General features: G+C 41.0%; 1 protein-coding gene across 1 annotated transcript; it reads left to right on the forward strand.

Annotated features, from left to right (window-relative positions):
• The first annotated feature begins 5,069 nt into the window (after positions 1-5,069).
• CLDN1 (claudin 1) lies at positions 5,070-21,630 on the forward strand. The gene is made up of 4 exons (XM_049628414.1): positions 5,070-5,528; positions 14,554-14,718; positions 17,211-17,295; positions 18,993-21,630. Exons 1-4 carry the CDS (start codon positions 5,306-5,308, stop codon positions 19,153-19,155), a joined length of 636 nt encoding a protein of 211 aa, XP_049484371.1. The 5' UTR covers positions 5,070-5,305; the 3' UTR covers positions 19,156-21,630.
• Positions 21,631-22,786: the final 1,156 nt, after the last annotated feature.

The raw sequence follows: 22,786 nt of genomic DNA on the forward strand, positions 1-22,786 counted from the left end.
AGTAATTTGACCTTGATTCTTGAAGATGAAATTGGTGGAGGGTTTCTAGTGTCTCTAATGGGTAAAAGTAAACCTTTCCCCCAAAAAATTCAAGCAAAGGGATAAAATAAGGAAATAGTCCTTCACTAACTTGCTTCAAAGTAAATTTTTTATAATTCAAAGTGTAGATTTTATGGCTGAAATTCCACCATCTTTTTTTCCCTTTTCTGAAGAGACAGAACTGTCAGGCTGTGAGCAAGGGGAAGGCATAAGGAGGAGCTCATCTCCACATGATGCAGCAGAGAGCTAATAACAATCTTAAACCAAGGATTCACCCCCACTCCCCCCACGCCCGTCGCTGCCAAACATCTGATAAGCCACACTGAGCTGCAAGACACTTACTTGGTACCAGGCCTCCGTCCTCCCTCTGCTCTTGGCCCACCCCTTCTCAGAAAGAGCCCCTCAGCCTTTGGTCCCTGCCACAGAAACTACCAGAAGGGGAACCTGTCCAGGGCCAGGAGAAGGGGCGTGAACATCTCATTCAAAGCCCCCATCCCTCTCATTGCTGCCTTGTCCATTTCTAAATACAAAATTGCATCTGGCTGCTAGAAACCCTGCGTATCCTGTCACCATGATTTAACTGTGACATTAAATGGGATTCTAATAGAATCCAGGCAAGGAAAAGAGAGTTTCTGAACAAATGTGAGGATCGTTTGTAATTGGCAGCATCAGCAAATTAGATATGTCTGTTCCGTGTGAAATAACAACTATTATTTCAAGTGCTTGCTCTGTACTAACTACTGTTCCAAGTCATGCACACATATAAACTTGCTTAGTGATCATAATATGATAAAGTAACGTTTTACTCGTTGAAAGAGAAAAAAATCTAAGGCCCAAGTGTGTTATACAAATGTTCCAAGATTCCTCAATTAGTAAGCAATAGAACCAGGGTTCAAAAATTTGTGCTTTAAAAAAACATGTTTTTAACATTTTACTTATTTTTGAGAGAGAGAGAGACAGATAGATAGAGCGAGAGTGGGGCAGGGGCAGAGAGAGAGAGGGAGACACAGAATCCTAAGCAGGCTCTAGGCTCAGAACTGTCAGCACAGAGCCCGACGCGGGGCTCGAACCCATGAACGGTGAGATCATGACCTGAGCTGAAGTGGGACTGTTAACCAACTGAGCCACCCAGGTGCTCCAAAAGTTTTTGTTTTTAAACACTTACACCTCGCTACCCTCTAAAAACTGAAAGAAGATTCAAAGGACTGTTTTCAGCAGTTATGACAGGCATGAACCAATGGTTTTTAGAACCTTCATGTTCTAACACTAAAATTCATGCTAAATTTTCACATTTGTACTCTGGTTCCTCTCTCAAGCCCCGAATAATTACACAGCAGATTGTTTGCTTAGAAATGTATCCATCCATTCTGCTTTCACAACCCGAGAAGCGCAAAAAGTCAGTGTTACCATGCAGTGCCACTAAGGGGAAAATGTCCGTTCTGAAGGCTTTCTTACTCTTATCACTAGTTTCTGAGAGCCTCTCATGCCGCCCTTTGAGACTGTGTTTCTTCGCCTGCACTCTATGACCCTTCGTCTCACTTTTACTCTCCACTCTTGGTGTATCTCTTGAACTTGTTTCCAGTCCTCAGGATTATAGCTGAGCCTAAGCATCAGTACAGACGGACATGGATGGAGTAAACCAGCAGGCTATTTGGTCTTTTCGTCCAGAACTCTGTCTTCAGCAGCAACATCGCTTCCACAGGATCTGATCCCCCAGGTGTGGGTCTTAGTGGACAGAAGAAGAGATGGAGAAAGGACACGAAGGAGTCAGAGGGTAGCCACAGTGTGGAACACCTCACTGGAGGAGAAATACAGGGTAAGGATGGCTAAGCCCTGAAAGCCAATGGTCCTCAACGGATTTCATTTACACAGGGAACTACTGTAGAAGCATGCTTAAAGGCTTGTGCTCCAGACCATGGTGTGTAGTTTGGGATCCCAGAGCTTCCATTTACCAAATACGATCTTGGGTAATAGAGGACAGAGCATATAAAAGTCTAGTAATGATAGCGTGTTACCCACAAAGGTCAGCTTTTATTACTTAGGCTCATTGAGCTTTATACTTGGGTGACCTTTTGGAAGTCAATTCCTAATTATTATTGGTAGGGAAATTGAGAGGAGAAAAGAAGTAATTTGTCTAAGGGTACAGAGGAGATCTTCCTGTTCAACAGGCCAAGACATTTGCCATGTCATCGCCAACCTTTCTAGAAACTTCTTGGTCACCGTGATGCCTCTTTTGCTTATGCTTCATATATTAGAGGTCCATGTTTGTGAGTTGTTTTTCCTCTTAAGTGGGTGGATTTATGCTGAGCCATGATCTCACCTCTGTGCACTGAGGGAAGGACAGAAAACTAGACAGGATTAGGGATACCAGAGATGGGCATGGGACACACTGCAGTAAACAGCATTTACCACAACCTCACAAATAAGGCTGCGGTCAGTGAAGTAATCAGCCTCACACAGCCCCGAAACAAAATGAAAACAAAAACACGGGGCCATACTGACCACAGAATTCAAACCTCGGGTTGCCTGCGAACTGTAGGTTGATAGAAACAGGCCCTCCTGCAGGTTAAAAGGACCCAAGCATGAGTGTATTCATTGAATACATATCTTGTCTTTATTAATCCAATCTGAGCAACAAAGAAAAAAACATTTCCAAGAACAGTTTTAATTCTGAATCGACTGGAACGACAACAAAAAAGATCATGATTCACATGGTAGTGGTCTAGACTTACAGCAAATTCTGAGAACCTCCTTTGAGCTGAATACTCCTGGAGGATAGACAAATCACGTGTGATTGATACTTCTGCAGCTACACCCACACGTGCCCGCAGAACATCCACCTGGACCTAGAAAGAATTACTACCTGCAGGCCCAGACTCTGGGGACTCAACATGGATGTGGTCCCGCCCTTCAGAGCTGACTGAGAGCCTTCCTGGGGTCTGGAAGACTTTCACACTCACTTGTTAATCAGGCTTATTCCAAATGAAATCCTTTATCCAGCTCATGTGGTACCCTCTTCATGGCTAGTCCCCAAATTTCTGGGCAGACCTGTCCTTTAGACTTAAACCTTCAAAAGGTGTCTGGAGATAGCCAGGAAGAAGTGAGGGTGATGGGGTTTTGGTTTGTTGTTGTTGTTGTTGTTTCACTTTCATATAGATTTAAAATATTTTTTTGATGTTTATTTTTGAGAGAGAGACAGAGAGCGAGGGGGAAGGGCAGAGAGAGAGGGAGACAACAGAATCTGAAGCAGGCTCCAGGCTCTGAGCTGTTAGCACAGAGCCTGATGCAGGGCTCAAACCCACGAGAACCATGAGATCATGACCTGAGCCCAAGTCGGTTGATTAACTGACTGACCCACCCAGGCGACCCTGTATAGACTTTTTTAAGGGTAGTTTTATGTTCACAGCAAAATTGAGCAGAAGGTACAGAGATTCTCAGGTACCACCTGCCCCCACACATGCACAGCCCCATATCAGCACCTCCCAAGTGTTAGAGTCATTTTCATCCCTCTCATTCACACTCTGAGCCTATCTTTTCTTTTTTACTCTTCATTCCTTGTGACAAACTGGCAGCTCCCATGGTAAATACAGAAGTCTATCTTGTTTTCTCCTCTTGCTTTATCCTTGTTTTCTATGTTTACTTCTGCCTCCGATGTGCTTCTGGTTTTACTAAAATCATAGAAGCTTCTCCTCCTACCACACTCAAACCACATACAGAAATCAGTTGGGAAAACATTTAAATTATTCCAAACCACAAGGTCACTTCTGAGTAACTACAAAGAAGGAAGCTTTAGAGACCTGTGGAGGGAAACTGAAGTCTCAGCTAGAACGAAACCTGAGGGGGGTTCTAAAATGGAACCAGGACCTTGACTTCCTGAATGCTAGCCCAGTTCTTTTTCCTCTGGGGAAAGACTTTATTTTTCATGTTTATTTATTTTTGATAGAGAGAGAGAGAGAGAGAGAGAGAGCATGCATACGCAGGAGAGAGGCAGAGAGAGAAGGGACAGAGGGTCCGAAGCAGAGAGCCACACAGGGCTTGAACCCACGGAACCCTGAGGCCACCACCCCAGTCAAACCAAGGCGCTTAACCAACCAGGCCACCCAGGTGCCCCTGGGGGAAGGCTTTTATATGCTCTCATCTTTGATGAACAGTTGTCTGATAACTCATTGATGAAACACTCTTTGGGCCATGATGGGGGTGCCCATTGGCCAGGTCCCTCTAAGAAATAATCACTGCTTTAAGACAAACTGCTGTGGGAAAGAGACTGGTGTGTGTGTGTGTGTGTGTGTGTGTGTGTAGGGGTGGGGGAGGGTAGGCAGCACTTTCATAACGGTGATAATAGATTAAAGGGTATATATTCAGGTCGCTATCAGACCACTCTGTAGTGGAAAGTACCGGAAGTGCTACTAACTTGCTGTGTGATCGTAGGAAAATCTTGTTTCTTCTCTGGGTCCCAGTTTCCCAACCTATAAACTATAAAGATGTCCTACAACTCACGCAGAAATACGTGATTCTAGGGGAGACCACGAAGGGAAAAAGGGGACGGAGGGAGGAAAGAAGGCGGAGGAAGACGGACAAAAGAGAGACAAGTGTGTGTGAGGGAGGGGAACTGTTGTGGGAATAAACAGAAAATGCCTTTTAATGAGATAGTAAAATAAAGTTGAAAATGAAAACGGGGGTCTCTTGAGGCCTCTGCTTTTCATCTTTTATGCATTTTTAGCATTTCCACATATAGAGTCATTTTGGGGTAAATGTAGATCGAACGAATGGAAAGCCTGAGAAGTCTCACAAGAGGAAAAAGGGGAGGCGAGAAATGAGAGAGAAGGAGTCAGGAGCACACCGGACCCTGAGCCTGCCCAGTAAGTCCCCACACCGTTCCTGCCCAGGGCGCAGGGGCCAGCGAGGAGGGCTCCTGCGCTCCTCGAAGCTTTCCTAGTGAGCCGCCCTGAAACCGCCAGGGGGCGCTGCGCGGCGGCCGGCGGGCCGGGGGCGGAGCCGCTTTAAATCGCGGCGCCCAGCAGGTTGGCGTCTCAGTCCCGAGCCGGGAGCCGCGCAGCTTTTCGCGTCCCAACTCCAGCGCCGACCCGGACCGGACCCAGCGCTGACCCTGACCCACAGTTTCGCCAGAGGCAGCACCAGGAGCAAGGCTCCCCGCAATCACTTTCTCTGCGCGGCTCCATCACCCCAGGGAGTCCCAGGTGCGCACCTGCCAGCTCCGCCTTCTGCACCTGCCACCGGCGAGCCGGCGCGGGCACCGGAGCGAGCCATGGCCAACGCGGGGCTGCAGCTGTTAGGCTTCATCCTGGCCTTCCTGGGCTGGATCGGCTCCATCGTCAGCACGGCACTGCCCCAATGGAAGATTTACTCCTACGCCGGCGACAACATCGTGACTGCCCAGGCCATCTACGAGGGGCTGTGGATGTCCTGCGTGTCACAGAGCACCGGGCAGATACAGTGCAAAGTCTTCGACTCCTTGCTGAATCTGAACAGTGAGTGCCTTCCCCACCCCCACGGCCGTGAACCTGAGACCCCAGGCCCCCAGGGGCTCCTTTTTTGGGTAGAGGCTACCAGTTGATTCCGTGATGTAATTACATGATGAAACTTAAGTTGATCAGGTCTTCTGTTCATGTGCTTTGTGGTGAGGAAGCAAAAGAACTGTGGTTTGGGAAAAGAGACGCCCTGGGCTCAGCTCTGATTTTCCCTCGAACTCCCTGGGTGACACTTTTCTCCTGTAGGTGTGTTTTTATCTTAAATTCCCTTGAGAGTGAAGTGGAGATTGAGTGGGTGAAGGCCAACCTCCAACTTCAGATCGAAGGCCTTTCCTGGACATTGTAAGATTCAGTGTAAATTGAAGAATGGTTGGGTTTGGGCAAGAAAACCCTGTGCTTTAAAAAGTTCAGAGGCTGGTAGTTTTTCCAGATTCTACAATTACTAGACAATCCCAAAGTTTTAGATGAATTGTGAGGGTTTTAAAATCTATCTTTACTATGAGTTTTCATAGTAAAAGTCACATTCCTATATGGACTGTCCCAACCTAGTGTGTACTACCCACACTTGAGCTTGAAGACTCTGATCCTTTTGAGTTTTGAGATCCACTAAGTGTGGGGAGGCTCCATCGCATTCTCTTCCTTGACTCGGGGTTCGCATTCAAGCTGGACTCTGCAGAGGAGGCAGATTGTCATGTTATTTTGGAAAGTGTAGCTGGTGGCAGGTGGAAAAGGGTGACAAGAAGGAAAAGTTCTAAATAAGCTCCCATCATAACAGGGAGGGAAGAGTGAGGGCATAGAGAAAATGTGGCAGAGGAGACACAGTTGAGGAAGGCAGAACTCAGCCGGGGAGGAAGGTAGTGAGAGACACAGTAGGTCTTCTCTGAGCTTCCGTCTTCCTCAAAGGAATGTCTGTGTAACGCACGTCCGTTCTTCTGTCAAGTGGGAGAGGGTTATGCAGAGAGAACTATTTCGAGAGATGTATTTCTAAGGATGATGGGGAGAAGGATGATAGAATGGCCTTTTTACTTTTATTTTTCTAGGTAAAATCTTTTGAGTGCCTTTTCAGAAATGCATTAAATTGCCACTTACCTAGGTCATAACAATTCATGGCTGGAGTACCTTCCTTGAGGTACTCCACTAGTTGTCCTGCACCTGTGTGCCTCGTATGCCCTTGGACTAACTTGAAGAAAAGTTTCCTCTGTCTTTACCTGGACAAATGAGCCTGCCCGTCAGCCCCCTTTGTGTTCTGAGGGTAAACCTCGCTGTCATCATGCAAACTTACTTCTGTTGACCTGCCCACCTGCTGTGTGTGGTTTTGTCAGAAACCATACAGTTTAGAGTTATTAAATCTGTTCTGAATCTGTTCAAACAGCTTGAGCACCTGGTCCGTCAATGTGCATGGTGGTTTTGAGTGTTCTCGTTTCAACTTTTCAAAGTTCCCATATTGTTAGGATCCCTTTATACCAAATATAAGAAGTATATTAAGTATGCTCCCTTATGTAATCATTGAATCTCCCCATGAAAAGACGAATGCGTGTAAGGAAATGATGTCAGGCATTTTGCATGTCATGCTAAGGACTTGGCAGATGGAGAAGGTTTTAAGGGCAATTCCAGAGAGCTCTCTGATTCTTCTGATCAAAACAGTTCATTCTCAACACATTTAACTAGGTTTCCTTTTACTTCCTTAAGCCACCAAATAGAATCCATGACCAAATTGATCCATGTTGTAAATACTCCAACAGGTAGGTCATTGCTGTACCTGATAAAGTGTCAAAATGTTTTACTTCCATTTATTCCCTGCTAATATAGCAGTTGCGGTTTTTTGTTTGGTTTTTTTTTTTTTATTTTTTTTTTAATTTATTTTTGGGACAGAGAGAGACAGAGCATGAACGGGGGAGGGGCAGAGAGAGAGGCAGACACAGAATCGGAAACAGGCTCCAGGCTCCGAGCCATCAGCCCAGAGCCTGACGCGGGGCTCGAACTCACGGACCGCGAGATCGTGACCTGGCTGAAGTCGGACGCTTAACCGACTGCGCCACCCAGGCGCCCCTAGCAGTTGCGGTTTTTTGAAGCTATTGTGGAAGAACTAAATACACTCCCCTGCACATTTTAGAGATTGCTTCCTGATGATTTAAGTCCAGATCAGATTCCTCTTTTTGTTTTGGTCAAAACCAGGGTTTATCCAAAGTGGAGGTGAGGCCTTTCTCTCAAAACTGATTCCCAGAAGAGGGAGCCTTGACTCACAGGTACTTTCCCAAGCTGCCAATGACTGACCAGATGCCTCTGAATGAAGCCTAGTGAACCTGTCTCTGTTTCTCTGCCTGAGCTGTGGTCCTCACCCTCACCTAATGTAGAGACCTGGGGTAGTGGTGATTCATTGGCTGGATTGGATACAGTTTTGTAACATCTAGAAGAGAATGATTATCTTATACGTAAGTAGTGTCCCTTGTAAAGGGTTGCATTCCAGGAAGTGCTTTTAGCTTATAGCTTAACTAGAAGTTTCCTGAAATTGTACCTTGTTCTCTTTGCCAGTAGAGCCCACTTGGCATCTTAGGGTGGAGATAGAGAAATTTATCAAGGTTTGTAACAACAGACATGTTAAAAGCCCTTGATCCCCTGCTCTAGCTAGTGTCAACTATAAAAAGCATGTGGCATTCATAAAATATCTAAAGGAATATAGGGTATTGAAACCAGTATAGGAAATGGGATACAAGGGGGCTTTTTTTTTTTTTTATGTGGTTCTTGCAAAGTAGTTTATTAAAATGTAACTGAGAAACTTCCTGGGGCGGGGGGGTGGTGGTGGTGGAATGTTACACTGTGTATTGTGGTTTTACTATGGCCGAAACCATTTCAGTTCCATCCCAGGTATGAGATGCTTATTGACAAGATGACTCCTGCAGCTGAGAATTGGCATATACAATGAGGAGTGCCAGATACAGCTGCAGTAGACCTTTCCTGATCAAACTGTACATCTCGCTTTGTGTTGATCCAGTTCTCAAGCTTTTGGCAAGCTTGTGTCTATTTTATGTAGTTAGTTCATTGTTTCTTCTTGCTTGATTTTAGTGGCGAGAGCGGTCCAAAGGATTGGGCTGTCCAAGTAGGCTGCAGTGTGGGAGGTGTGCAAGTAAAGAAGTAAGCATTTTGTAGGAATGTTGTAGGGAAAATCCAAGCACCAGACAAATGGAAGGTTAGGCTAGACTCTCCTAAGTCTCATGTAACTTTGGGATTCTGTAATTTGTTTATAAGCTCCTCTAGCCTGTTCCACTTGCTTTGCATGAACCCACATGTGTGTAGGTGTGCTTAATGAGTATGGGTTGTCAGTGAGGTTTCCCAGCACTCTCCCCATGATGTCAGGCTCAATCAAAGAGACGAAATCACTGACTTGGATTTTAAGTCTTTAAAGCATAGGCAGAGAGGAAGGTACTCACATTTCCCCAGTCTACATAATGCATGCTGCAACCAAGGGGTGTTCAAGGGGCCACTGGTGTTCGACTCTGTTTCATGAATTAGTTTTGACTCTTGGAATGATGAAAGTAAAAAAAAAAAAATTAAAAATCTAAGCTTGAAATCAGAAGTTCTCAATGCTTACCCTAGTTTTGTGCTAAGTAGCTATGTATATTATGGTAAGCCACTCCATCTCTCTGGGCTGTAGTTTTCCCACTTATAAAATAGGGCAGAGCGAGGGGGATGGGGAGATGAATCCATGATTCATTCATCAACTCAACAAATGTAAGCCAGGCCCTATTTTTGCTCCCAGGGATACAGCTGAAATGACTTAGAAGGTGCCAGTGTTGATTCCTGCCTGTGCCAACATTCTTTGTTACTGACTGCCATGACTGAAGGCAAAGAAGCAAGGGGCATAGTTTAGGTTTCCCTGATGGGAGCGATGGGTAAGTGGTAATATGAAAGCTTACATTCAATCATGAGGCAATTTCTCTAAGAAACAAACAAAAAAGATAGCGAGACTACTCAGGACATCCTGAGAAGTGCTAAGTCCTGACTCCTCCCAGACCACTTCAGTGACTGTGGCAGTGTTCTGAGGTCATACGCAGTGGCCACCAGCTTAGGCGTCAATAAAATGGAAATCATAACAATGAGAACTCTTGAGAAACTTTGAACTTGAGTAAAAGTGAAAAAGCCATGGGAGTATATAGTTCTGTGAGTCTGTGATGAGCTCATTTAATTGCAGGGAAGAGAGCGTTTTTGTTTCAGTCACCCAATGGCCGGTTCATTTACTTGCCTAACACTTATTAAGCAACTACTCATGCAAAGGGGGACCACGTGAGGGTGTGGAATTAATGAAAATCGATTTTGTTTTATACATACTGCGTAAGGTAGTGATATAGCAATATGGCCAGTAAATAGCATACACAATTATACAATGCCAGGTATCTACAGGAGACTTTGCTGCTTGTATAGTAAGACTTAAAAAAAAAAAAAAAAAAGAAACCTTTAGAAAACAAAATGGACATACTTGTCTATACTTGTCTTTCTACACTCATGTTGATTAACCCAACTGTAGTCGATCAGTAACTTCTCACTCATTTCTTGTCTTGTAAGTAGAGGTCTTTGTAAGTACTTTTTCAAATTATACTTTCGGGTCGAAAGTGGTGAGAACCCCTTAGGGGGTCTTTAATCTCAAGATTATCGGTCTAGGTAAGTGTAATTAAAAGACTGCCTCCTCTATTTACTGCTGAATAATGATGAGAAACAATAGTGTAACTTTCTGAATGTTTGCTAACCATTTTCCCCACAGACAACTTTAGTCAGTGATAAGAATATTGTAGAGGTGTCTCTAAACTTAAAGGGCCAGGAAAGGAACAGATTGCTTCCAGAGTTGATCCAATTAGGCCAGCTCAGAGTTAATAGTTCAAGGCTATACTGTATCTATCTGGTCTAAAATGCTGTTTTGTGGCTCTCAAAGATTTCTCAACTTCTTTATCCTTCTCATCATTATTCTACTAGGAAAAAAAAAGAAAGAAAGAATGAGCTCAGAAGCTCATTCAATGCAGAATTCTAAAATTTTGAAAGCTAAAAAAATAAAGAAGTTAAGCACAAAATATGATTTGTTCCCTCCTTGTATAAGTTTCTGCCTTTTAATGATTGAAACTAAGTCTAGCTTTATATAGGAAATTTTTACTCTACCCAGGCTCACTAGGGAGGCGTTGCTCATGAGTATATCAAAGACTAAGCTAAACACCAGAGCATTTTCTCTATTGTATTAGTGCAAATTTGAAAAAATAAAAACATGCTCTAATTTGAATTCGTTGAACACAGGTTGAATAACCCATGTAGCTTGCCAGGTACTGTTTGTAGTGTTTTGGATGGAACAAATATCTGCCCCAAGACCTCAAGGAGCTCACAATTACATATTTTAGACCTCTGACTTAAAAGGCTTCCATAAGACCTTAATTTGAAGGATTCATCTGGTTCCAGCTTAAAATTGTGCAATTTAGATTCTATCTCCACATAAAATTCTCATAACTTGTAACACAACACTTGCTCACTTTGACTTTGTAATCCATTGTTACATACGCCTAACTAGTGAGTTTTCATGTTGTTATGATTCTCAGCCTTTTTTTTAACAACCCCCCCCCACCCCACACGTATCAATATAGTTAAGAATTCATCCAAATGTCTCCAATGAAGCAAGATGAGATTTTGTGTTTGATGTGCATCCAGTATTGTAACATAGAAATTGTGCAAGTCAGTGGATGCCGAGACATAAATGAAAAGAGAGAAGGAGAAAAATACTGCTTTGCAAAATAACACTATTGCTTTATCAGATCTTTAAAAATGAAACATGATCTCTGTTCCATTCAGCTTATATGATTCCCAAGCAATTTTTTTCTATTTTTGCCATTATTTTTTGTGCATTGTACAAATAATTCATTATTCTGTGAAGAAATAAAACAGAGGAGGTTTGTAATGAACAGAAGAAAATGTTTCCTCCCCCTTAGAAGCTTTGTGAAATAAGGGGAAAGAATAAAATGGGTATGGCATGAACCAACTGTGCTTTCCCGGAGGACCTGAAGGGGGAAAACTTAGAGATGAAAACTGTGAATATTCGATCATTCCAGGTGAGTACAGATGGAGACGTGGAGTAGTTTATCTATGTGTGCTCCCTGTCTGGGTGGTTTTATACAAGTGTGACTCATGAGACTGAGGCACAGTAGACTTCCCGTGAAGAATACCTTGTGATTCAAGTGCTCAGACCTGCTGGGCTGGTGGCCTGGTGTTTTTACATGAAGTGCAGATCAGGATGATTATTACAGTCTCTGAGTCAGGTTGGGGGCCCTACAAGACAAACAAAGTGGAAAACTTGGAGAGACATCATAGTTTAACAATAAAAGTGGTTAATAAAGGTTGGAAAACTGTTTATGAGAGAAAAAGGCAGAAGAGGCTGAGAGATGTGGAAGGCTGCATGTAATTTAAGGGTCGTCATGGTAAGAATATTTGCTAACTGTGCTCTCTATATTGAAGGTAAAAATCCTGCCACCCCTTCTTTTAGCCCCTACAATGACTTCTGATTACACTTAGAATAAACACCGAACCCCGTACTCCAGATTGCAAAGCCCTGCATGATCTATGCCTTCTGACCACCATGCTAAACCCACCTCATTTTATTTGTCACATTCTGTCATCCTCCAGTAGAATGACCCCCTGTCCCCATTTGCCCAGGATTCAGGTCCTTCTCAGGAGCTAGGACTTGTAGTTTTAACACCAAGACAGTAGGGCGCCTGAGTAGGCTCAGTAGGCTAAGTGTCCAACTCTTGATTTTGGCTCAGGTCGTGATCTCACAGTTCGTGGGTTCGAGGCCCCACATCAGGCTCTGCGCTGGCAGCATGGAGCCTGCTTGGGATTCTCTCTCTCTCTCTCTCTCTCTCTCTCTCAAAATAAATAAATAAACTGGGAAAAAAAAAAGACAGTGCCAGGCAAACAGACAGGAGTCATCTATCCTCCTGGCATATGGATTATCTTTGTGAGTTTCAGTATTTCCTCTTCCGGTATTCTTTTGCTCTCAGTGGCATTTGGAACCAAATCTGAAATTTGTGTTAGGTATAAGAACTTAGTTATTTTGCTTTTCATTTTCCTATTGCATAATGATTGTCCTTGCAAAAACTGTTGGGAAATGAGAAGGAAGGACACACTGTAACAGTGGATTCCTTGGTACTTTCCTCCTCTTACCTCAGGATTGTTTGTGATTCCAAGGAAGAAGGTTTACATTAATCTTGTAAGCAGCTTCAGTTCCTGGGAAATGCATAGGGAACATGTGTTTTCATTCAGCAGTTCTTATACTACCCTGGAATCTTAAGCGAAGTGTGTGGGTAGGGTACACATGTGCCCACACATGCTTATAAGGACGTGGATATGTAAGCGGGGAAGGTGTTTCCATTTTGGCATGTAATTAAATCATGGGGCGCCTGTGTGGCTCAGTCGGTTGAGCATCTGACTTCAGCTCAGATTATGATCTCGTGGTTCACAAGTTCGAGCCCCGCCTCAGGCTCTGTACTGACAGCTTGGAACCTGGGACCTGCTTCAGATTCTGTGTCTCCCTCTCTCTGCCCCTCCCCTGCTCCTACTCTCTCTCTGTCTCTCTCTGTCTCTCTCAAATAAATAAATAAACATTAAAATTTTTTAATCAAATAAAAATTTATCTTGGCTTCCAAAATATCTGTCAGATACAGTAAAATAAAATACCTTTGATTCTTGTGATTTTATCAGAGATTGGATGTAAATATTAAAACATTAAAATTGAATGATGTTTTAGAAATCTTTAGAGTTAACTGCGACTGGGAATGTAAGTTTTGAACATAATAAGACTGAGCTTAAGTATCGGTCTGATAATGAGATACAAAACCTTTCCATCATGTCAGCCACTTTTGCAGACCATCAAGAAGTAAGGTGTTCCAACTTCTTGGCTAGAGATATGGTCATTCACACTTTCCATAATAGAAGCATGGTCCCAAAGAATAATAAGCAGCTTACCCAAGATGGCACAGTATGTTACAATGTAAATAATATTTATATCTGCAAAAATAATTGTCACATGTTAACACTGTCAATAAGATAAAGATCTTTATCTGAAGGAGGAAAAAAATCTACAATTAATCAAAGTCATTTCCCCATAAGTGAGTGAAAAAGTTGAAGGGGAGAAACTTTTATTTTCAATCTGTGCCTTCATTCCACAGTGATGGTATCATGGTTTTTACTCTTTAGGTAACATACTGGTATAACCTCCCAAAGCCGACTGTATCTATATGATCATGATTTAGTACGCCAAGGACAATAACAGGATATGAGAAAATTAGTGGAATCTTGAGAAATGCTACATTAAATTATTGTCTGCTATTTTACAACCTGACAGTTTTGGACACTGGTGATACCTCTGAAAATATAAAACTACTATGTTCCAAACTAATATCTCAAAGTTTATTTGGTTTTGTTCTAAGAAAATGCCATTGATATCCCCCACCCCCAGCCCAATCACTGGAGATACAAATGTTACTTATCCAGCCATGATAATCTTTGAGAAATTTGTTACTCGTCTTCTAAATTCACCTGTTTTTTTCTGAAGCTTGATGACTGGAGTATAAAGCCATTGACTATTACCAAAGTATATTGCAAGCCATGTTAATTATAAATGGTTTAACATTAAGGATAATACATAGGATTGTTATTTCAGAATTAAAATACTCTGCTAGTGAGGATTAGAGATGTATTAGTTCTGCTAAACCTATTCAACCAGGTCATTAATTATTTTTCTAGAGAATTTGAAGTTCATATTGAAAACATAAAATGTGAGAGCTGGAGGACTTCTTACTCATCATCCAGCCAGGCGTTTCTTTTTCTGGAGAGGAAACTTTGTTGGTTACCTGCAGAAACATTGCTGGAACTGGGCTGTCCTGACTCCTAGTTCATTGTTATCTCTTCCCTACAACATTAGAATATACTTGGCCTTCATTCATTCTCCTCTTGTTGGCCTAGGCGTCCTTTTTCCATGTTGTAAAATGTTTCCTTCCAGGCACTTTGCAAGCAACCCGCGCTTTGATGGTGATTGGCATCCTTCTGGGACTTATAGCCATCTTTGTGGCCACTGTTGGCATGAAGTGTATGAAGTGCATGGAGGACGATGAGGTGCAGAAGATGCGGATGGCTGTCATTGGGGGTGTGACATTTCTCATTGCAGGTAAGAGTGGCCCCGTCCCCCCGCCCCCCATGTCTCTGGCACAGTTGAAGACCTCGGTTTCGGTTTCCTGAGAGTTTATTGGATTGGTTGCACTTAAACTGATTTATTTAAGCTCCTTTCAGATCTTGAAGGATGTATTTCGGTTCCTTTAAAATCTTGAAGACACAGAAACCTTGAGTCGACTTTCACTCTCTCAAATAGGATCCAAATGAAAATTTGAGATCTGTGCTCTATGGCGGCGGAGGTGGGGGGGGGGGCGGGCAGGTCTGTTCATTGAGGTCCCAGGTGCCGGCTGTTTTGCTACAACCTGTCTTCCAGGTGAAGAGAGGTATTTTCTATTTGGCAAACACTAAGGAACAATTCTATATGATTCAGAAATTTTCTGTAGTGTCTCCACAGACACTATGTAGCAGAGATGGGGAGTAATGACAGAGAGAGTACGTGAAGATTGCGTGAATTGTAAAGGTCTGTGAGCAATGGATGGGATTGAGGTTTTTTGGAGAAAAATGAGGACAACATTCCAGGCAGACAGATGTGATTCCAGAATAAATAGGATGTACTATAGAGAAGTGAAGAGAAAGGCCAAATGGAGTAGAGGTGGAACGTTGGAATGGCAGGAAATTAGGTTAGATGAGATAAGAAAGAGAGAGCCTTGATAAAGTAATAAAGTTTTGTTTTCCATAGACAACATACATGTATTTGTTGCTTCATTCAAGTGTTGATTGATGTGTTACATGTGTGACCTTTGAGAAAATGAGTACCAGAAGAAGACGTGGACAGTTCCATTATAAAATTCTATAATGAGGGGTGCCTGGGTGGCTCAGTCCATTAATTGTCCAACTTCAGCTCAGGTCATGATCTCACAGTTTGTGAGTTCAAGCCTCACGTCAGGCTCTGTGCTGACAGCTCAGAGCCTGGAGCCTGCTTTGGACTCTGTGTCTCCCTCTCTCTGCTCCTCCCCAGCTCATACTCTGTCTCTCTCTCTCTCTCTCTCAAAAATAAACATTAAAAAAAACTTTTAAGCCTATAATAAGAATTATATTAAATAAAATTGTTTATATGTATGTATACACATATATACACATATGTATATATGTGTGTATATAAAATAATAGACTACTATATAAATTATAAACAGTGTATATACCTTATATAGTATATGTAGTAGTCTATTATAGTTTTTTAAAATGACGCTAGTGATATAATCTATCATTAGGAAGAGCTAGAATTAGACTTTCTTTTCTCATTTTCTCTTTGACAAAAGACTTTGTAGGGCCTTTAGCCCAGCATCATATGTGGATTTTACCAATAGTGAAGGAAGAGTGTCTGTGGCTTTACTAAAGATTTGGCTAAAGGGATCAGTCTTTGAATTTATTCAAATTAGCTCCTGTCAGAAAAAGGACGGATGGCATTTTATTCCCAACAGTTTGGTCCCAAAGGCTATGAATAAACTGCATAGTGCCCCTTCTTCGCTTACCTTCTTATAACTTCTGTAAGTGCAACACCCCTGCTTCTGTTTTACGGTAGTGAGGATAGCAGGTTCCGGAGCCTTGTCATCGGTAGCCTTTGTCTTGGTAGCCAAAAGCAATAGTGTTTTCTGTCAAGTATTAGAGACAATTAGATTGGGCCAATTTTGGCGGGGAGTAGGGAGGGGAAAGGGAAGGAGGGAGTAGCATGGACATATTTAATCTGTTTATAGTGATAGTTTTATAGAATTACTGTAAAAAGAAGCTACTTAATCTCTTTGGATAAGAAATACTGAGATATTTTATACTTCTTATAAATGATAGGAGTAATTATGTTGAGTAAGTAGTTTCCCTGGTATTACTGAAATAGGAAGTGTGTGAGAAATTGAGGGCATGCTACGTAAATCGATCTAGCATATGGCACCTCACCAGTTCTCAAGGCAATATCTGGCATGTCTGGCCAGTGGGGCAGTAGGATTTGGTCCATACTGAGACAGGTCCTGCTCTTCCCTGCTATCTAGTTGTTTACTTTCCTTTTGGTCCTGTAGAAATGTAAATTTCGAATTTGGGTCAAGAAAAATGGAGAAGGGTTTTCATCTCTTTTGCAAGTGACTGTCTATACTAAAACGGACATTGGTTTTATCAAAAAGTTTAGTACACTAATGTGTAACAATATCTTTGAAGGAGATCTTAGCTGACACCAAGCTGTTGAGTTATTTCCCAAGGAAGTGTTATTTGTACCTGTGACCTTGGACTGTAAGTGAATAAGATGATATGAAGAGGGTAAACCATGCCCAACTTCAACTTAATATTTTTGCCTGTCTTAACAGAATACTTGGAATAAATCATGTCTGAATCTCCAGGCTCCCTCAGTTAAACTTGTCTAAATTAAAATTGACTAAATTAAAAATGTCAGCACTATTGATGAGGTTCAATTCTTGTAAAATGCTTATAAATGTAATGGGTGTATATTTTATGTTCATTGTTCCACAATGATTAACAGTCTTTTGTTTTGAATTTCTGTAGGTCTGGCTGTTTTAGTTGCCACAGCATGGTATGGCAATAGAATTGTTCAAGAATTTTATGATCCCATGACCCCGGTCAATGCCAGGTAATGCTATTCATGCATAAAATAGTTTGTTCTCTGAGAAAATACCCTTTTTATGTTCTGCAAAGTCCAACTAGTGCTGTAACTTCCCAGATTTGCTGGGAGGTTTATGAAATTTTAGTCAAACTTGAAAATAATCTAAAAGGCCTCTAACTGATGTTAAAATGAGTTTTAACAGCCTATATTGATGACAAAATTCGCTTAAAAGTAGAACATTTCCAAACTTTATACTTTTCAAGTATATACTGGACCTTTATTTCTTGTTTATTCTTTTAATATCAATAAAGATGTTAACATATTTAACATTTGCTTTTTGAAGTATATCCCAATACTTACCGCACTTGATTGATTGATTATTTGTAAGTTAACACACTGTTTATGATTGGTTGAAAAAATAGTAATACTGTAGAGGTTAATGAATAGTACTTCAATCCCAACAGTTTAATTTTATTTAAGAAAAAAAAATATAACTTATTTATGAAAAAAATAAGTTGAGATACTACTTTGAAATTTTCTGTTCCATAACAGCTATAAAATTGGCTTTGCTAAGGTCATTTTTCTTAAAATTGCAAGTTGTAGAAATAACAGAGCTGAGTCTTAGCTCTCATGTAACAACACTCTTTGATCAGCGACGAGGCTCTTTGTCTCGCTGTGTTCACATCATTAAGGCCTAATAACTGCATTCAAAGTCAGGATGTTAAGGTATAATTATTGTTTGTTTAGAGCTAGGATGAATGGATGAAGAATCACAGTGATTGGAGAGATAAGGTGTGCTTCTCTTCTTGTAATCACCCACATCTAGGAGAACACATACTGCGGTGATCATGATCCTGTTGGAGCCCATCCCCTAAGACTTACAATATAGGGACGGAAATTGCAGTCTCAATAGGCTAAAATTGTATCAGTAATGCATGTGAAAGCACTTCATAAATTGCTTGGCACTGTATACTTGTTATTTACATGGTGTTCCATGATCCTGAAAACCATCCACTGAGGCAGACGAGATTATCCTGCTTTAAGAGAAGCAGAAACTTAAGGCTGGGATGTGAAGGTACTTACTAGCCAAAACTGCAACAGTGGAGAATCCAGGCCTCATCACTCTAGATCCATCCCTCCTCTACTCTGTGGTCCACCATCATTCACAGATCCTCTCCTCAGGAGTCTGGCTTCATACATCCACCTGAATCAGCTAATCTGAATGGTCTGTGGATTGCTCAGAAGTCTTTTTTTTTTTTTTTTAAGAAAACCATACATTTCTGACTTCAGCGTATGTAGGTATCTAGGATCAACTATTGAAATTTTAATAGTCTCCATCGCTCTCTAGCAGTTTCTTTACAGGATACGGTTGCTACTTGGCAAGAGCATAATTGTTCAGTTTTAGCCTGAGAATCATGGTCCAAGTCATAAACATGCTTTACAGGTCTCCTACATGTGGTAAAGTCTATGGAAATATTTGTGTGATTAACCTGGTGTTGCATGCCATATTGCCTGAGCTACTATTGCAAAGTGTCTACAACTGTAATGTAAACATTCTTATATGTATGTATTCATAAACCTTAGAGTACCTCCCCCAAGGGATCATGGGGGATTTGTTTTTAATTGGAAAAATATTAAATGGATATGATACTGATTTCCATCCTTAATTATAAAAATTTTCAATGGTTCATTGATTAAACAAATGCATTGTCTTTTCTTTTTAGGTATGAATTCGGTCAGGCTCTCTTCACTGGCTGGGCTGCTGCTTCTCTCTGCCTTCTGGGAGGTGCCCTACTTTGCTGTTCCTGTCCCCGGAAAACAACATCTTACCCAACGCCACGGCCTTATCCAAAACCTGCACCTTCCAGTGGGAAAGACTACGTGTGACACAGAAGCAAAAGGAGACAGCACTATCGAAAGAAGTAGAAAATGGACATTGTAATACTGTCATTGACCTTAGACTTTTGACTATTGTAGTCTGAACTGTGGTATTACCAAACCAAACCAAACAAAACCAAAAAAAAAAAAAAAAAAAAAAAAAAAACCCGAAAAAAAAAAACCCCAATATTTAAAAAAAAAATACCCGTTGCTAAAAATGGCTCAGTCTTATTTTATCTCCTTTCCTTCAATAGAGGAGGGAAGCCTTTTCCATTTTTATTACTGCTTCCCACTGAGTAATCACCTCAAATGTGGGGAGGGGGCGCTCCATAAATATATATAGATATGTATATATACATGTTTTTCTATAAAAAGTTCGATAACAAAAGCTCTTATCATTATATTGGTACCATTATACTTAAAGTATATCTAAAAAAAGAAAAATATATTTAATTCTATATTGATTGAAAAAAGCAGTTTATTTGATATATTTCTATTCTTCTGTATGGACACATATATAATAGGTCAAATATCATTTTCTCTCTTTCATGAGTTATTAGTGTCTTTGACAGAAGCCCTAATCTATTTTATCAAGTATGACTTTTTTCACTTCTTCACATGTGCCCTTTTCATGTGCTTCTTTTATATTATTTTTATTATAGTCTTACACTATGTGCTTTGTCATCAGTCATTTTTCATGTCTTTATTGTTTTTTTTCATTAGGCTGAGCTTAATATTGAATCTGATAACACATTTTATATGCCTACAATTTAATGCCTAGAGTCAGTAAGAATCTCTTACAAATCAGAGCGTTAGGAGAATATCTTTCTGTATGACCAGATGATATATTCCTGTTGACCTTCCCACACGATTTCTGTACTCTGCCTTACAACACTCTTGTTTGCTTTGAAAATATTTGTCTGATTGAGTTGCTGTGTGCTACTTTCCCAGGTGTTGTAACACAATTTTATTGATTGAGTTTTTAAGCTACTTATTCACAGTTGTGTATCCCCCCCAAACTATCTTTTTCTCCCCGCACCCCCTCAACCATATTGTTTTCTCATATGTAATTATCATATAGTTTACTTCTTTCTAGAAAAAAATGTCTCACATGTCTGAATGAAGTGCTAAACTTCCTGTAGTGATAAGCTGATGACGAATATTCCCTCTCTAGCTGTAAGCGAGTCACTTAATCTTTCTCCTTTTTTCCCATCTGTCAAATTGAGATAATGATACTTAACCAGCTGGTAGAGGCAGTGTGAGTATCAATTAGTTGATATTATTCTCATGCTTTGAACATGAACTATGCCTAAGTAGTGTTTTTATTTGCTCAATTGGCTGTTAAGAAGTCACTGAACCCAACCTCTACAATGCCTTTACATCACCCAGCACCTTCCTTTCTCTATTGGTCCATTTCCTTTCTATCAGCTGTGTATGCCATGCTATTGGTTCCCTGTTCCATTTTAACAATTGCTCTTCATGTTCCTGTCTGAGAAATTACTACTTCACTTGAGCAAGATGATGTAATGGAAGGGTGTTGGCTTTGGTGTCTGGAGACCTGATCTGAATCTTGGTGCTATCAATTACTACGTGAGTTTGGGCAAGGCACTTTGCTGCCCTAGATTTATTGCCTCATCTGTAAAAAGGGGATTGTGACTCCTGACCTGCCTACCTCACAGGGCTGTTGTGGGGATCCAGTAATATGGGATACATGTAAATATGGTTTGATAAGGTAAAAAGAAAAATACTCTATGAAAAAAGAATTAAGGATTTGAGTGCATAGGTTTTGGGTTGCTTTTCAAATCACTGAAAAGAGAGAAATTTTAAGAAATGGCTTTCTTGCCTTAATCTCTCACATGATGGGACACTAAAGTGGAATTCAGCTTACTAAATGGAAAAGATTCTGAGGAAGTCTTAGTTTCTTCAGTTAGTATGGCCTGATGCTTTTTGTGGCTAAGCTCTTCTTTCAGTAATGCAGACCTGACTTAGCACAAGTTTGCAGATGTAATGGGTAAAACAGGAGTGTAAGCATTAGCAAAGGCAAAATATGGAAGATTTTTTGAATTATAGTAACTGGCCAGCATATACAAGGTGTTGCTATTAGCTGGCAGCTAGCACTACTTGAATAGGTAGTTTGGAAATGGTAATTCATGGTGAAACCACATGGGGAAGTTATCCAAAGGGCTGCATCATATGAGGATATGAACCAGAAAATTTTAGTGTGTCTTCCAAATCTAAAACTCTATGTTCTTAGAAGGTATAAATCAAAGAGACTTTCTACTTACATACGTCCTAATGATGTCTGAGTGTAAATGTATGTGGCTACTGGTTGCTAAACTCTACAGAGAAATTGATAGTCTAAAATGGCCAACAGAATTGGTACACCAGAATTTATCCAATTCTGCTATTTTTGTACTCCTCTTCTGTGCCTGGAAACAGACAAATAGATATTTTGGAGTTTTGTAATGGGAATTTGTATAAAGCATTACTCTTTTTCAATAAACTGTTTTTTTAATAAAAAAATAGCTTGCTTTTCTAATTTCAAGATCGTCATGGTTGGAAGAAGTTATGGTTTAGGATAGGATCTGACTCACTGTACGTTCCTGGGAAAGTGCTATTGTGCCTCTGGGCCATCTATCAAGTAGTTGAGTAACTCTACCCACTGTAATGGCCTATTTCTCTCAAACTGAGTTTCTACCTCATCAAGGCTGGTGATAGAAGAGAATTCCAAGAGAAGGTGCTTTGTTTTCCTCATCCACAAATAGGGGACATGCTACAAAAGATGACTAAATGGTAAAATAGCCATTGTACAGTATTGTGCAAGCGTAAGGTGGTTGTGTTCCTCAGAAGGTGGAAGAGTGACAGACGGTAGGCTAGAAATTCATTATCGTTTTTGTGATGATTATTATCAAAACTACCTCTGAGGAAAGCAAGTGATGAAACACATTCACTAATTACCTGAAAATATCAATAATTGATAAAGCCTTAATTGTAACCCCTCCCTGGGCAATTTTCATATTAAAGATATAGGCTTGTAAACAAATGATTGCAGCTCTGTGTGGAATTTCAGACATCAACAGGATGGGTGAGAGACTAAGGTTGTCAGTCAGTTTGATCTCAACTAATTGAGCAGATGCAACAGAATCCCAACTCTTGCTGTAGAATTTAAATTTATGTGGGTAGGGTCCAGGCCCATGCAGTTTGAGAGGAGATAAAATGCGTAGGTGCTCCTGACAAGAACTCTGAAGTAAATCATACCGAGTAGACACCCACTTCTGTGTGAGCTCATCCTTGTTGGATGCCATTTTTCTGCAAACCATGCCATTTCCCCTATGTTTTAGCACTTCCTATGTAGATGTGTGTCCGGTTCAGGGAAAACTCCATGCCATTTTTATATTCCCCATTTGTAAACCTGTTGCTAATATCCTAATAAAATCCAGTAGTGGATACTTTCCCTTCTCTCTGCATGTGGCAGAAGTGTAAGATTTCTGCAGTACCCTCCTCTCCCAGCCTAGACATATTCCATGTGTCCCCAGCCTGCCCTAAAATCTCTACAGTTAGCTGGTACCATGGAAACTGACAGAAGTTAGCGTAGATTCTAGGGTTATGGGAAATAGCTTGTTGAGTCCAAAAATAATCA

This window comes from Panthera uncia, chromosome C2, assembly GCF_023721935.1.
Source record: "Panthera uncia isolate 11264 chromosome C2, Puncia_PCG_1.0, whole genome shotgun sequence".
Classification (NCBI taxonomy): domain Eukaryota; kingdom Metazoa; phylum Chordata; class Mammalia; order Carnivora; family Felidae; genus Panthera; species Panthera uncia.